Source organism: Nyctibius grandis, chromosome 11 (assembly GCF_013368605.1).
Source record: "Nyctibius grandis isolate bNycGra1 chromosome 11, bNycGra1.pri, whole genome shotgun sequence".
NCBI lineage: Eukaryota > Metazoa > Chordata > Aves > Nyctibiiformes > Nyctibiidae > Nyctibius > Nyctibius grandis.
Genome location: NC_090668.1, coordinates 10,744,708 through 10,757,311, shown reverse-complemented (window position 1 = coordinate 10,757,311; position 12,604 = coordinate 10,744,708). Strand labels below are relative to the sequence as shown.

The 12,604-nt window shown below is 38.6% G+C and overlaps 1 protein-coding gene across 6 annotated transcripts in view; it reads left to right on the top strand.

Annotated features, from left to right (window-relative positions):
• TJP1 (tight junction protein 1) overlaps positions 1-12,604 on the top strand; it is a 165,060-nt gene that overhangs the window by 143,011 nt on the left and 9,445 nt on the right. For 4 of the 6 annotated variants that reach the window (XM_068409758.1, XM_068409757.1, XM_068409756.1 and 1 more), the window contains 10 exons: positions 242-426; positions 560-655; positions 1,094-1,176; positions 3,379-3,589; positions 4,128-4,228; positions 4,603-4,956; positions 5,376-5,627; positions 6,416-7,315; positions 7,650-7,744; positions 8,259-8,483. In XM_068409758.1, the coding sequence (XP_068265859.1) occupies positions 242-426; positions 560-655; positions 1,094-1,176; positions 3,379-3,589; positions 4,128-4,228; positions 4,603-4,956; positions 5,376-5,627; positions 6,416-7,315; positions 7,650-7,744; positions 8,259-8,483 (2,502 nt within the window). The remainder of the gene's footprint in view (positions 1-241; positions 427-559; positions 656-1,093; positions 1,177-3,378; positions 3,590-4,127; positions 4,229-4,602; positions 4,957-5,375; positions 5,628-6,415; positions 7,316-7,649; positions 7,745-8,258; positions 8,484-12,604) is intronic. The other 2 variants (XM_068409762.1, XM_068409761.1) reach the window with 1 other exon arrangement.

Sequence of the window (12,604 nt, the reverse complement as noted above, 5' to 3'; positions counted from 1 at the left end):
GACTTTTGTACAGTCTACCAAAAAACTTAAAACTTTCTTTTCAATACAAGAGACAAGGCTATATAAAGCTTTAGAAATGTGATATCAGCCTCAGTAGTTCAATCTTGTACTTTCTCATATAGAAACAAGAAAAGCTTAATTCAGCAGGTGGTAACTTTTTTTGGAATATAAGCTTGCTAGTCGAGCATTACTTCAGAAGCTGACTTCCTTGATAACTGGTTGGGATTTGTTGTCATCTTAGAGCTGAGCAACTAGCTAGCGTACAGTACACGCTTCCAAAGACAGCAGGAGGAGATCGAGCGGATTTTTGGAGATTCCGAGGCTTGCGTAGCTCAAAAAGAAATCTCCGAAAAAGCAGAGAAGATCTTTCTGCCCAACCTGTTCAGACAAAGTTTCCTGCCTATGAAAGAGTAGTTCTTCGGGAAGGTATGGCTTTATTCTTACTGTTGCAGGTTAACAGGTTTCTGTGGTTTGCTTTGTATTAGCTTATGTATTTAAGAGTATCTTGCATTTGTTTTAAGCAATCAATATATTTTGACCTTTTTTCCTTCATTTCTAGCTGGGTTTCTCAGACCTGTAACCATTTTTGGTCCAATAGCTGATGTTGCACGGGAAAAACTTGCTAGAGAAGAACCAGATATCTTTCAAATTGCAAGTAAGTGTGAAATCAGGTTTTTCTGCAGTTATGAAATAGTCAGCTTTCTTTTGATTGTTTCTACATTATTACTTTAGCTATAAACATATTTAACAAGATGTTGACAAGGTAAAGGAACAGACTAAACATAAGCTCTTTCACTGTTTGATTGCTGATAATTCTCTGAAGGTAAAAGTAATATTAACTCTATTTAGAGCCTTCTCAAATTTCATTTTAATTCCGTACCTTGTTATCCTATTTCTAAGTGCTTTCCTAAAGATGTAGTGATCTTTATGGCCAAATTGGTGGGTAGATTTTTGTGTATTATTTTGAAGCAGGAGGAGCGTCTTCAATCTGAATTGACAATTTGAGCTATGAAATGGTTTATTTTATCTTCATGAGGGGATGTAGAATACGTTGTAAACTTACAACAGATTTTTACTGTGTCCTCTTTACCAGAAAGTGAACCAAGAGATGCTGGTACTGACCAACGCAGTTCTGGCATTATTCGTCTTCACACTATAAAACAGATAATCGATAGAGTAAGTCTTTTATAGTTACTTTACTTTTAACACAAGAAGAGTAAAACTGGTATCATCAAGTAAAGTGCTGGGTGTTTTAAATGTAGAAGAATAACTAATGAGTGTGTTTGCTTTAAAAAGAACTTTCTCATCTTTCCATTGGTTATCTAGACTTCAGTAAGGCATTCGACACTGTCTCCCACAGTATCCTCCTAGACAAACTGGCTGCCCAGGGCTTGGATGGGTGGACTCTTAAATGGGTTAAAAACTGGCTGGATGGCCGAGCCCAGAGAGTGGTGGTGAATGGGGCAAAGTCCAACTGGCGGCCGGTCACTAGCAGTGTTCCCCAGGGCTCAGTTCTGGGGCCGGTGCTGTTCAATATCTTTATAGATGATCTAGATGTAGGGATGGAGTGCATCCTCAGTAAATTTGCAGATGACACCAAGCTGGGTGGGAGTGTCGATCTGCTGGAGGGTAGGAAGGCCCTTCAGAGGGATCTGGACAGGTTAGATAGATGGGCCGAGACCAGCGGCATGAGGTTCAACAAGAACAAGTGCCGGGTCTTACACTTCGGCCACAACAACCCCATGCAGCTCTACAGGCTGGGGGAAGAGTGCTTAGAAAGCGGCCCGGCGGAAAGAGACCTGGGGGTGCTGATCGACAGCCGGCTAAACATGAGCCAGCAGTGTGCCCAGGTGGCCAAGAAGGCCAATGGCATCCTGGCCTCTATTAGGAATAGTGTAGCCAGCCGGTCTAGGGAAGTGATCGTCCCTCTGTACTCGGCACTGGTGAGGATGCACCTTGAATACTGTGTCCAGTTCTGGGTCCCGCACTTCAAGAAAGATGTTGAGGTGTTGGAGCGAGTCCAGAGGAGGGCGACCAAGCTGGTGGAGGGTCTGACCTATGAGGAACGGCTGAGAGGGAGCTGGGGTTGTTTAGCCTGGAGAAGAGGAGGCTCAGAGGTGACCTTGTTGCTGTCTACAACTACCTGAAGGGAGGTTGTAGTGGAGTGGGAGTTGGCCTCTTCTCCCGGGCAATAGGACAAGAGGACACAGCCTCAAGCTTTGCCAGGGGAGGTTCAGGTTGGACATCAGGAAGAATTTCTTTTCAGAAAGGGTTATTAGACATTGGAACGGGCTGCCCAGGGAGGTGGTGGAGTCACCCTCTCTGGATGTGTTTAAGAAAAGACTGGACATGGCACTTAGTGCCATGGTCTAGTTGACATGGTGGTGTAAGGGCAACGGTTGGACTCGATGATCCCAGAGGTCTCTTCCAACCTGGTTGATTCTGTGGTTCTGTGAATTTAGAAAAACAAAAAACCAACCAAAAAAGCCAAAACACCACCCCCTTCCTTCTCCGTATTAATAACTGCATCATAGAAGTAATTCTAGGCTTTGTTACAGGGAGTGTTGTCCTCTCTCCATTAAGGCTGTTTTAAGCTGTTTCCTCTTTCACTTAAAGCCATGGTGTGACACTACAGCTAGAAATTGTTACTTTCTGGAGTTGTTAAGTCTTCCGTGACCCCAATTTACAAATTAAGAACTTGAAATCCATATTTTTTGTGCAAGGACTGGGGAAAAGGGTGCTTCAATCTCACTTCCTTAATATCCTTAAAACTTCTGACATTAGTTCGTAATAAGAGGCTCTACTTCTCACCTTTTTATTTCCTTACTTAAAAACAAACTGCAAGCCTTTCAGATGCCCAAAAAGGGGGGGAAAAAGCTATTCTAGCAGCAAAGTGGGGATATTGCGTGCTATGTGCTTGAGATAAATCTTGCACTGCGTGAAAGCTGGCCAAGTTCTTGCACTGAGTGATTTTTTTTTTTTTTGAGAAAGGAGGATGGAGGTGTGTAATGAGAGCAGATCTTGTGTGTCAAGCTTTCCTTTTTTCCTATTAGCAGAATACTAGTAGGAAACTGCTTATTTTTAGTTTAATGCTTGCTTGCTTTGAGGAGATTTTTTTTTAAATAGGGAGTTAAATATTAAAAAGCTCATAGTTACACAGTCCTACAGTTCAAATTGTATATGCCTATGTAGCTTGGTATTGGAATTGGTTTGGTTTCTATTCTATTATTCAAATAGGAAAAGAATTTAAATCAATACTTTGAAACAATGAACTCTGTAAAGGTAATACAAAATAAATTTGTGGAGGATGTTTAAAGAAAGATAAATCTAGAATATGTGTGATTCACTTTCTTGCCTCTGTCCTTTTTATCACAACAGGACAAACATGCTTTATTAGATGTCACTCCTAATGCAGTGGACCGTCTGAATTATGCCCAGTGGTATCCTATTGTAGTGTTCCTAAATCCTGATTCTAAGCAGGGTGTAAAGACTATGAGAATGAGGCTGTGCCCAGAATCACGCAAAAGTGCCCGAAAGCTGTATGAAAGAGCTCACAAGCTACGAAAAAATAATCACCATCTCTTTACAAGTAAGTAATTAGATATACTGGATTAGTATTTGAGAGGGAGGTGAGATGAGAGTAACTTGTTCCTTCAGACTTTCCTGCAAATGGACCAAGTCAAGCAGTTGTTGACTTGTTTGGGCTCCCCTGTTCAATAACCAATAGTTCATTGATGTGTGCATCGTTTGCATGTGACTGCACAAACGTAAAGCGATCTGAAACATCAAAATGACATTTCTTGTAGATCTGATGGCTTTGCAGGATCATCAACCAAAATCAAACATTTGAATAAATAAGAAGATGATGTAATTTCTTTTTTTTTTTTAGTCTGGCTAAACTGAAGCCTAGCTTTATTCTAAGCTACTGTTAACTCAGTATTTTCTATAGGATAAGATGTCCCAAACCACATCAGGCCTTAGGGTTGCTTTGAATACTAATATTTACCTTACTATATAAATTTCGTAGTTTTAATGTACCGGTTTACATTGCGTTTATTACTGGTGGTATGGATCCTTCTCATAGTTCTGCAGAACTCATAAGTCAAACTAACCTGCTGTACTTCTAGCTACCATTAACTTGAATTCAATGAATGAAGGATGGTATGGAGCTCTAAAGGAAGCAATTCAGCAACAACAGAACCAACTCGTGTGGGTTTCAGAAGGAAAGGTAAGAAATAATATGTTTGGGGAGAAATTACAAAACTCTATGAGAGGTTTTTCTGTTCTTTCGTTTTTACTGATATTACAGATATGGGCATGTACTTACGGAATGAAGTTTGTTTGCCTTTTTTCTTCCTCATTTTAACCATCATTTGAAGATCTAAAGCAGTAATGCCTCATGGCTGCGTGAACTGCTAAAAACTGATTTGTCACTATATTAGTGCAGTTATTCTGTTAATGAGGTCTGTACAGTTATCCTTGTCATGTAGCAGTGTAGTAAGCAAGAGCATTTGCCAATTGCCAGTGTCAGCTGGAGGATATATTATTGCATTCTTTAAAAGGTATTTCAATAAATGTGTACTCTAATTTTGTTTGACACAGGCAGATGGTGCTACAAGTGATGACCTTGATTTACATGATGACCGCCTTTCTTACCTATCAGCTCCTGGTAGTGAATATTCTATGTACAGCACAGACAGTAGGCACACGTCTGATTATGAAGACACAGATACAGAAGGGGGTGCTTACACTGATCAAGAACTGGATGAAACTCTGAATGATGAGGTTGGGACTCCTCCTGAATCTGCTATTACACGTTCTTCTGAACCTGTTAGAGAGGATTCTTCTGGAATGCATCATGAAACTCAAACTTACCCTACTTATGCATCTCAAGCTCAGCCACAGCCAAATCTCAGAACAGATTCTTCAGGATTTAAAACAACTGCTGCTCAGCCGGTAAGAAAGTAATTTTATACACTGACCGCTATACGTTTACTTCAGGTTGCAAGTTCTCTTGAGCAAGAAATCTGTGTTTATAGTCTGCTTACCAGTATTGTGAGTGCATACAAGAATCTGTCAACAGCAACAATAATGTTATAATGGATTGGAGAATCAGCTTGCCCTGCCTGTTTTAGTGACTCATTCTGACAGGAGGGGGATTGAAGTACCATTCTACTTTGATTAAATGTTTTTTTGCTTTTTTAGTCTTCAACATAATGAATTTCTGGAAGTGCTAGTGCATGATACTTTCAGTACATGTCATTCTACATCTAGCTGCCTTGATCAAAGCATCATTTACATTATTTTATTATAAATCAAAAAGTCATACAGTGATTCAATAGTGGTATATTTAAAATATTTTAAACACTTCACAGAAAGCAGAAGCCTCACCTGCAGTCCCTTACCTTTCCCCGTCGCCTGAATCAAACCCTGCAACCTCATCAACCTCTGCAGTAAATGCTAATGTAAACCTAACTAATGTCAGACTGGAGGAGCCTACTGCTGCTCCTTACAACTCTTACCAACCACAAGCGGGCCCCTTAAGAACATCAAGTACTGAGGGAGCTCATATAGTCCTAAGAGATCAAGAGCCATCATCCTTATCGCCGCATATAGATCCAGCAAAGGTACCTGTGCCACATTGTTGCGCTGATTTCCTGCTATACATCAAGCTAGCACATGATCTTTTTGTTTTGCCCTTATTTTGAGAATTCCTTCTAATGTGTTTTCATATAAGAGATCATGCAGGTTACAAAAAAAACAGTGCATCTGAATTGCTAAGCATCATCTAATGTTTTGTGTGCATGGCTTCAAACTATATACTTTTCACTTCCCAAAAAGATGACATTTTTTAAAAAAGGCTGCATTCTGTATTTTGATTTTACTTTACGTGTGATATTTTTTTTTTAGCTTGTCAATGTTCTGCTGTTTATTAATGAGGCCTTGAGAAAAATCTGTTATTTCCCTAAGGTGACACTAGATCTTTGTATACTTTAAATCATGCCAAATCCTTGATCATGAAAATGAATCCAGTTTGTTGGGTGACTTTATATACTTCCTCACCAATGTTAGAACTAACTTAAATATGTAAATCGATTTACTTCTGCTCTTCCCACCCCCTGCAAAAAAGTGTGTGCGCTCCCCCCAACACCAAACCCCAAAGATGAGAGGCTATTACCTTTGTCTTTCGCTTTTAAACTACTTATGTGTTTTTGCTTGAAAATAGGACTGGAGGGATCTCTTGAATCACCAAGTTCAGCTTCCTGTGATTGCAAACAACTGCATCAAATTATTCTGCTTTTAAACAAAATCAAAGCTAATATTTAAAACTTAGGTTTGTTTAAAATATTACATGTCAAACGCGGCTGCAGTTACTCTTCATTTTAACTGAAAAATGTGCCTCTCTCTTTAACAGGTATACCGAAAGGATCCATATATTAACGAAGAAACATCCAGACAAAGCTTCGTCTTAAAACAGCCAGCAATTAATCACCCAGTACAGAGACAAGAGAGAGACCCAAATCTGATCTATGAATCCCAGGCTCAGTATGCAGAAAAGCAACCGAGTAGGGACTATGAACAGTCAACATATAGGTATGATTCTACAAACTATGTAGATCAATTTTCTCGTGGTTATGACCCTCGCCTACATTATGATGACCGTGTGCCTCCCTATGAGGAACACTGGGCATATTATGATGAAAAACAGCCCTACAACCAAACAAGAACAGTTTATGAAAACCAGCCTCCTCGGGATCTTGATTCCAGACAAAATATAGAAGAGAGCACAGAACGCAGCTATTATCCAGCACAACCTCGTTTTGAGGAACCCCCTCCAATGAGCTATGATGGCAGACCTCGCTATGAGCATGCACCCAAAAACTTCAGCTTACCACAAGTGCGGTATGAAGATCAGCATGCTGTTGGATATGACGCGCATGGTAGATACAAACAAGAAGCTCAGCCATACCAGTCAGCCATATCTCGATCTCCTGAACCGAAGCAGTACTTCGATCCACACATAAGGGGCTATGAACAAGGTCCTCCTCAAGCTTATAATGCTAAAGCTGGACAATATGAGCCTTCTCATAGCACTTCAGGAGGTTCTCTTCCTCCTCCCCATTCATCACAAACCAAACCAGAAGTTTTGCCTTCTAACAGTAAACCACTGCCTACACCACCATCTCTAGCAGAGGAAGAAGAAGATCCAGCCATGAAACCACAGTCTGTACGAAGTAGGGTTAAGATATTTGAAAGAAGAAGATCACCCTCTTTAGAAAAAATGAAGGACCCAAGTGATACATCAGCTGTCAAGGTAAGTCATTTAAGTTTTTTTTAATTCCTGCTTTTTGCTAATGAGACTTCATTGCAAGAAGTAGAATATTGTCTTGGAAAGAAAGCTTAACTGCTTGTGGAGTAGCCTTTTAGCAACCTAACTGAAGTGTGTTTTAAAAGCTGAAAAACTTTTGTGAAAACACTGAGGGGGATCTTGCCATGCTGAAAACTCCTCCAATTCGTCTTTCACTAGTATTTCATTCTGTTTTGCCTTTTGGGGGAAGGAGGGAGCAGTCTTAGTTTTCTTACTCATGAAGTGCTGTATCTTTCTAAATGTTAGAATCTAAGCGGATATGCTGTGCTTTTCTTTACAGCCTCCAGAACTAGCACCTAAGCCTGCACTCACGACTGTGAGTGGTCCAAAACCAACTTCTCAAAGCCAGTATGAACACGACAAAACAACTTACAGGTAGATGAACAACTGATTATTTAAATGTAGTTTTCAATATGAGATTGGAATATTCAGAAAACACGTCTTAGTGGTTCAAATTGGAAACTGCAGAGTGGAGAGTTGGAGTGCATCAGTATGACTTCTGTGTCAATAGTAAGGCAGGGCATAAAGTCAGTTCTCATGGACGTGATTGCAGGGAAGTGGGGGAAGGACACAATATGTTTCTTCAGCATTTTTGAGGAAGAAACTTAGCCAATATCTCCATCTTACTCATTATCTCAAGTAAACATAGAAAAAAGTAAAACAGAAGTGAAAAGGTAAGGTAAAAGGGAAATAAGGATTTTCTTTCTTTATGCTGCTTCACAGCTATCTAATTTCCATGCACTATAGGTTAAAAAGGCAAGGTGTGCAATTATAAGAATTACATCTCGGTTGCTTTGTTACTACTTAGGTTATAATATCAGAATTTTAATTTGGGTACTTATGCTTGTTCAACTGTGCAAGGCAACTGTATATTATTATTCTTGGTTAGGGCCCCAGAACCACAGAGACCTCAAGTGAAGCCACCTGAAGATATTGTGCGTTCAAATCATTATGATCCTGAAGAAGATGAAGAGTATTATCGGAAGCAGCTCTCATACTTTGATCGCAGGAGTTTTGAAAATAAGCCATCTGCGCAGGTTCCTGCCAGCCATCATTCTGAGCCCACTAAACCAATACATTCGCAGAATCAGCTGAATTTCACCAGTTATTCTAAGTAAGTTTGGGGCATTTCTTTTTTTAATTTGAAAAAGGAGGGAGGCATATAGGACTAAAACAGAAATTCTGCCTCTGACAATGGAATTCCAGGGGCTCCTGGTATCTAATTGAAATTATTTTGTGTTCAATAAATAGAGAAGTAAATATCTGTTTAGATGTAGCTTTAGTTTGAGAACACATAACTGCATAACTTCTTATTTTGGTAAATGAAATGAATAATTTTTGTAGGTTTTGGGACCTTCAACATGTTACTTCTTTTGCTTACCGCTTACTAACAGAACATAACAAAGTATTTCCTTAGTCTAATACTGAGTGCTTAAACATCTTTCAAAGCAAAGGTTTTGCTTTATTCCAGTTCTGCATACATTTATTCTGCAGACAGGCTTGTACATGTTAGCAGTGTTTGACATTAGGAAACTGAGCCTCTAGGGAATATTACTGAGGCCAAAATTTAATCTGTTGATGGAAACATCTGTTTCCTGTATTGTCCTGCTTCCTTGATTTGGAACATTTTGATACAGAAATTGTGTGAAAGCTCATGCACAGATTTAGCTCAGGTAAAGAACTGGCTATCTTGAAGGATACTTACGCAAACTTTGTGAATACTCTCCACAGTTACCTAAACTTCCAAAATTTCCTTTGATTTAAACCATAACAATGTGTTTGTAGCTGTTACTGTGGAAAGCTATCTTGGCTTGCTGCATGCAGGCTGAAAACGGGCATTTTTGAAGGCTTTGGTTGCATTCTTGCTTGAAATCTGGACTATTCAGGTCAATCTGAAAATCTGGCAACCTTAGTGTAAATGAGAACTTTAGAGTGAAATAATAAACTAGCTTGCTGAAGTTTTATAGTGTTAAGTGTATGTACAAGCTGTCTTTCATGTACTTGATACACTGTGTTGCAGTGCTTGTCTTAAAGGATTTGAGCTAGGACTTGGGAATCCTGTTCCTATGTGTAATAATCTGTCATCTCCAACATCTTCCTCTGTGAACTGAGAATATTGGAATCTTTCCAAAAGCTTGATAAGTTTTAAAGGATTAACTTTTTTTTTTCTAATCAAGAAGTCTACATATGTTAACTGTTTCTTATTTTACTTTTTTATATGCTAAGGAAGGAATGCATATAGTAATCTGTAACCAGTTCTGATTCTCAGACAAGGATGTTCTTTATCCTGCCTTTTCACTTGCCCTGTATTGTCTTATGGAAAGATGGGAGTGTATCTGTCCTGCTCTCTGGGCATCGTAGGAACAGATGTTTAAAAAACAAAACAAAACAAAACAAAAAAAAAACTTGGTTGGACAATCTACCCGTAGACTGTCCATTTTGATCTGTAGGCATGGACTGTGTTGCCATCGTAAATACAAGTAATGCTTTGGGAGAAATGTTGTAAGCTTTCATCAAGTAATTGTGAAGATTGTAACATTCTTCAGACGGGGAGAGCGTTGTAAGCTTTCATTGTGCGTTTGTTGTCCTCTGCAGTGTTGTCACACATGCTGAAAAACATGAGAAATACGCACAGCTATTGAATTTTTGCTGCAGAACAGCTAATAGTTGAGAGAGATTGTTCCATACTTCTGTCTGCTGCTTCTGTCTGCCATGACACTTCCACTCTTTCGCTGCTCAGTGCTGGTTTTGTTTTGATTGTGAATTAGTGTATAACTTCAGGGCTTGTGCTTATGGGAAGGTGACATCTTACTGCCACAGAGCAATACAGTAATGTGTTTTTTAAGGCTGATAGTTTCATATGTCAGGGGACAAAAATGTGTCATGTTTTTTCTTTATGAAAGAATGCAACCCTTAACAGGAAGGGACAGACATGGGAAAGAAAATTTACCCATGGTAGTCCAGTGCAAATAGACAAAGACTAAAATATTAATGGAAGTAAGTGGAAAGAGATAAACAAGAACCCTGCTGAATTGGACAGTACTGCCTGTAGAAGCATACTGCAGTGTCCTTGCGTGGAAACACAAAACAATTGCTGTCTTGAGAAAGTATTCATATTTAGGACACCTTTTGCCAGCTTCCAGTTTGTACTCTGTTACTTGCTTGTTATTAATCTCTTTTTCCAGTGAACTTTTTTGGTAATTACTATTCTGTGAATAAACTCCTCTTCCAAACTTAAGGAGGACTAAATTTAGATGATGCAGGAACTGTTGATTATGCAGTCTCTTGCTCCTGCGTAATCCATATAATGTGTTCTGGGTACAGAGGACAGATTTTATTTATTAATGAGTTTTAACTATTAATGTTAAACATTAAATTATGTAAAGTTCTTTGCCACTGGATAAGTATTGTGAAAGTATGTATTTTCCCATTACGTGTGTACAAATTTGTTTACTGTTTTAATTTGTTGGGGTTTTATTTGCATCGTTTAGGAAATTTGTGCCATTACTAAAGCTGCTGTGTATGGGTAATGTCGTATCTGCACGTTAGAGTTGTCAGTAACTGTAGAATAAGGGATGGTTTCTTTTGATGTGAGAAAATAGTAGTACTTGTAAATGGACGTGTTTCAGTGGATCTAGTTGGAGCAACTTATGAGGCTACTACTCCTGTGGCTGGGAGTGGTGGATTTGTTCCTGTGTGGTTCAGTGTAGTTACCTGCATTAGCTTGACATGCTGCAGAATGAGGTAGCTGATCTAAATTTTGTATTGAGGAGGGTTCAGAATACCCACATGATCAGTTACAGCCTCATCTGAGGAGGCAGTAAGGAACAGTGTCGTGTTTTAACAACTTAAACTGCTCTAGCTGAGCTCATATGTATCTGTTACAGAGTTGGAGCTTTTGGAATGGGAACTGAAGATCAGCAATGCAGTCTGCTAAGTTTTCTGTTGTACACCGAGGCTTATAACCTGCTGCCCACTGGTTCATTCTGGTGGTTCATTTCTGCTTCATTTCAAATTAAAGTAGTGGGTTTGTAACAAAAATTAAGTGGGAAATGGCTCAGAAAACAGCACATCAATAATTAGATGAACTTCATTTGTACACTCCCAAGTTGTAAGCAGGCATTTTGTTGTGGACCACTTTCATTGCATACAGGTTATGAACAGTGTACATGTTCATCTTTCTGTGTATGTTAAGACTGAAGAAATTAATGCAATTTGTACAGTAAGTGAGAGATTGTTAGATTAAGGGATTTGTATTTTGTTTGCTTTTTTCAATATATTGAATAACTTTGTTTATGCAGATTGTAACAAATGGTGTAGTGTAATCTCATTCTTTCAACATCTGTCAATTTGAGATCTTGCCCACCTCCTAATTCACTGACAAAATCTCAAATACAGTAGGTGATCATTGAACATATGCATACGGTAAAGGTCTTATCAGAAACATCACTGTTAAAAGTAGTGTCTCTTTGTTTCAAAAACCTTGTCATATGAGGACTGCTAGGACTAACAAGAAAAGTGTGAAGCAATAATATGCTCAAGATAGAATGACTATTTTCTTTCATTCTTCTATTGCTGTTTGCTTTGCCATCACCTAGATTTCTTGGCTCTTACACTAGCTATGACTACTTGAAAAGGAACACCAAGTGGTAAGACTATTGTGGATGTGAAGATGTTTTCAAGGTGTCCTCTCACTGTTACATTTCATCACAGGCATTATGTGCACTTAAAATTTTAAACATGCAAATTCTGAAAGTAAGTGCAATATATTGTAGTCCAAAATTACAGGTATTTGTGAAATCACTCATTTCCTGAAATAAACTTTTGGAGAAATATTTTTAGTATAAGAAAAATGTTTTGAAAATAAGATTTTAAAGTTATTTAAACTATGCACATAAAGCTAGTGAAGCTTAAGCTGATTACATTTCTAATTAAGATGGCATTGTTCAAATACTAGGTGTATTTAGAAAAGTTGTGATAGAATCTGTTGTCCTATTGGCTAATTATGCTTTTCAAAAACAACACACACACTCCCAAAAAAAGATGGATTTATATTTTTATTTTGAAGATCTGCTAAATTAGAGCACACGTTTTTTTCATGGAAATTACCCTGAATGAAATTGAAAAATCAAGGTCTTGTAGGCAATTGTGCGAATACACCTGAAATGTCATCTGCCTTTTGTTTGCCATGGTTTGTGTTGCTAATCTTCTTCTAAAGATTCAATGTTGTCTTAA